Source organism: Sipha flava, unplaced genomic scaffold (genome assembly GCF_003268045.1).
Source record: "Sipha flava isolate LNK unplaced genomic scaffold, YSA_version1 18403_pilon_pilon, whole genome shotgun sequence".
Lineage (NCBI taxonomy): Eukaryota > Metazoa > Arthropoda > Insecta > Hemiptera > Aphididae > Sipha > Sipha flava.
Window position 1 is genome coordinate 5022 of NW_020272284.1, and position 3429 is coordinate 8450.

The 3429-nt window shown below is 25.2% G+C and overlaps 1 protein-coding gene across 1 annotated transcript; it reads right to left on the reverse strand.

Annotated features, from left to right (window-relative positions):
• Positions 1 to 857: 857 nt before the first annotated feature.
• On the reverse strand, positions 858 to 2279 carry LOC112681022. Its single transcript, XM_025551291.1, has 3 exons — positions 2246 to 2279; positions 1608 to 1715; positions 858 to 1405 (listed from the first exon to the last, which is right to left on the reverse strand). The coding sequence occupies exons 1-3, from the start codon at positions 2277 to 2279 to the stop codon at positions 858 to 860; spliced, it is 690 nt and encodes a 229-aa protein (XP_025407076.1).
• Between the last annotated feature and the right edge of the window lie 1150 nt (positions 2280 to 3429).

Genomic DNA, 3429 nt, shown 5'->3' on the forward strand with positions numbered 1-3429 from the left:
CGAATAACATGTGTATTGTAATATGTAACCGCATGTCGGAATCCACCTAGGTAGGTAACTTCTTATTTTTTTTACATCAAAATCATTAATATTTTCAAACATATAATATCATGATGTCTATTTAGCTAATTTTTTAAACGCATGTTCGTATTATTATATAATATCCAATGCGTGATTTGATTTCGATTAGTTTTAAGCCTTTAAACGCGTGTTTATAAATTATATAGGATGATAATGTTAAAATAGTAATTAATGTTATTTCGTAAATTAATCCATGTGGGGTTTTAAAATACAATACAGAATATGGGTATATATACACGATATTTGTACAATAATTACATTCAACTCAACAGTTAATCTTCCTCTTTTTTCCATTGATATCATTATTATTATTATTGTCAAATTATTAAGAAGCGTAATTTTGTATATTTTTATTGTAAACTGAAGTTTGAAACATACAATATGGTAAGAAAAACATTTTGAATGTACCTATTATTTTACCATGCTACTTTAATACAAAACATCCAAAAAAAGATTCTTTTACTTCAATTGATTTAGTTCCGTAGTTTACAACAACATAACGCAGTATAACACTCAATTGGTCAATTTTTGTTATATCTTGTGTAGAATCTACAATTATTGAGTAATATTTAGATATTTTTACTTCATTTGCTAGAATATTTAATATTTCTGAGGATAATAAATGAATTAATTCATTTTGAATTTTCCAACTCAGATATTTTATTTTATTATTTTCATTATTCAACAGATTATTTAAAACAGGATCAAAATCTGCCATCAGCCTTACAGTCCTGATAAAGTTTACTTCTGTAGTATTTATTTTAGTTTTACTGTTTTCATTTCCTCGAAGGGCAGTATTCCTTGCAGTTTAAAATAAAATGATTTTTGATTAATCTAATTAAAACACTTCTCCAAAAACTAGCTTCTTTAACAATTTTATCTTCCATATGTTTATCTATAGTTTCGTTTTTTAACCAACGTACTCGGACTTCAGTGGCTTGAATGTGCTGCTGAGAGATTTCATGTGTTCCAATTTTTTCTCCAATATGATGCCAATCATTAATTCCTGATATCCAATTTATTTTAAAATTGTTTTTTTTCCTATCAGCAAAAAGCCAACATGTTTCACAATATGTACAATCTAAAATAACTGAATAGCATATCCATGTTCTGGGTAAACGCAGTCCTGTGTTTGTGGTTTTGTAATAAAACTGTACTGAAAATCGTCTAAGGATACCTTTACCATCGGGGCTGTATGGAAATTCAATGTTTACGGGTTTACATGGTCCGTGCAATAAAATACTTCTCTTCAAATCAGATTTTACAATATCCAACTCTTTAAAATGTCCCCGGTCAGTTGGATAATCAGTTGTTAAATCTAAACCTATAAATAAAACAAAAGGTACTATAAAATTATAAGGTAATGAATATCAAAATGATTGAACTATTTTAAAGTTTTAAATATCTAAATACATTTAATATCAATTAAAAAGGATTTTACAATTTACCTAATTATTAATATTAATTTATTTATCATACCTAATTTATATTTTTACATTTTAACAATTTTGAGAAGTATAATTTACCTGGTTTATCAATTATATTTAATTCAACATGATCACAAGTTACAGACAATTCCACATTTGTATTTGCATTTGTTTCATTACTAATTAAGTTTGTAGAAAAATGTTCAACTAAAAGAAAAAAAATGATACCTATTATGAACAATTATTATAGGTATATTATTAAACAACAAAATGGAAATTGCAAAATAGAAACAACAAAAAATAAGTTAAAGCAATATTTATACAGTTGTACCATTAAGTAATTAATATATCAACATTATTATAAATAATTTTATTGAAATATGGTTAGGCATTTATTTTAATAAGCTAATTCATTACCTAGTTAGTATTTTTACATTTTAACAATTTTGAGAAGTATAATTTACCTGGTTTATCAATTATGTTTGATTCAACATGATCACAAGTTATAAACAATTCCACATTAGTATTTGCATTTGTTGTATTATTAATTAAATTAGTACAACTGTTAACTAAAATATACAAAAAAGATAAAAAAAAAAAATTATTTACAGTTGTGTACAGAATGTAATATTATAATAACTAAATAAATGTAAAAATATTAAAACTAAATTGCTTTTAAGATTTTAAATTTAAAAATAATATTATCATCCAGTATTTCAAATATTAGTTATTTTTACCTGCATTATCCACATTATTCTTTACTAAAAACATATTTAGTGAACCTTTTAATTTTTTTATTTCTTCCTCTTTTTTAAGTTTCATTTTTATTTTTGTCAAACCACTAAGATGTTTTGACATTTTTACAAAAATATTGTGAAAATAACTAAAAAGTAAAAAATCACCTCTTGATTAACACACGTTAAGTTGGGTAGTGGCCAATGGGTAGTGAATTGTTAATTTGTGTTAAATCAAAACAAAACAAATGATGTTGTAGTTCTATTTTTATTTTGTGGTATTATAATAATATAAGAAGACAAATTGTAAATACTCAGTGTAGCCAACCAGATAAGCTTTACAGTGTTTTTTTTATAAAATAATCAATTATAATTATTATTATTTATATATAATTATTAATTATATCCACGATATCGTAATTATATCTGTGTAATTTTTAAAATAAGTTAGATATGTCATATAATAGAGTTATCATCTGTTTTATTTTTACATTTTTTCAATTCAAAAATTGTTGTTGACATTTTTATAATTAAAAACTAGGAAAAAAAAATAATAATAGGTGGATCATTTATGGGCCTCTTTAAAAAATAAATTTAGGCCCTTTGGCAGGGCTTTGCCCTGCCTGCTTTGGTGCTAGTTGCGGCACTGGTTTTCATATGTTTCCGTTACAAAAAAGATGCATGTGACATTTTTTATATAACGCGTAGGTATCCGTAACACAATTGATTGTTACTCTGAAATGTAATTAATTCAATGTTTTTAAAAGATACCGACAATTTCATTCAAAAAAGACTATCTTCTATAAACCTTCGCTTTTGTACGAACGGGAGATAGTGCTCCGATATATATGTACATCCTATAATTCGGGTTAACCTTAAGGCGTTATCTGGACAAGTTGTATCCTCTCGAGAGAGTAATAATTATGTTAGTGAATTATATTCTCAATTCACAGAAATTGCTTAAGTTAATTTGGGTTCCTCGAGAAAAGGTAACGTTTAACAAGCTTTATTTAACACAATAAATAAATCTCTTAGATCTAAATTTTAACCATCTATTTACCCAATTGTTTTTTCATAATCATTGTCTCAAACTTAATCTTCAATATTATCAAACGAAATATGATTTCTGATTGAAAATTGAGTGTGTTTAAATTCGATAACATTTTAAACGCAACATGCAGTGGTTG

Coding starts and splice junctions, on each gene's coding strand:
- LOC112681022 (XM_025551291.1), bottom strand. CDS start 2,279: ATGTTTTTAGTAAAGAATAATGTGGATAATGCAG. Junction 1,716..2,245: donor GAATAATGTGGATAATGCAG/GTAAAAATAACT, acceptor TTTTTCTTTTAG/TTGAACATTTTTCTACAAAC. Junction 1,406..1,607: donor AAATATAATTGATAAACCAG/GTAAATTATACT, acceptor TTTTATTTATAG/GTTTAGATTTAACAACTGAT.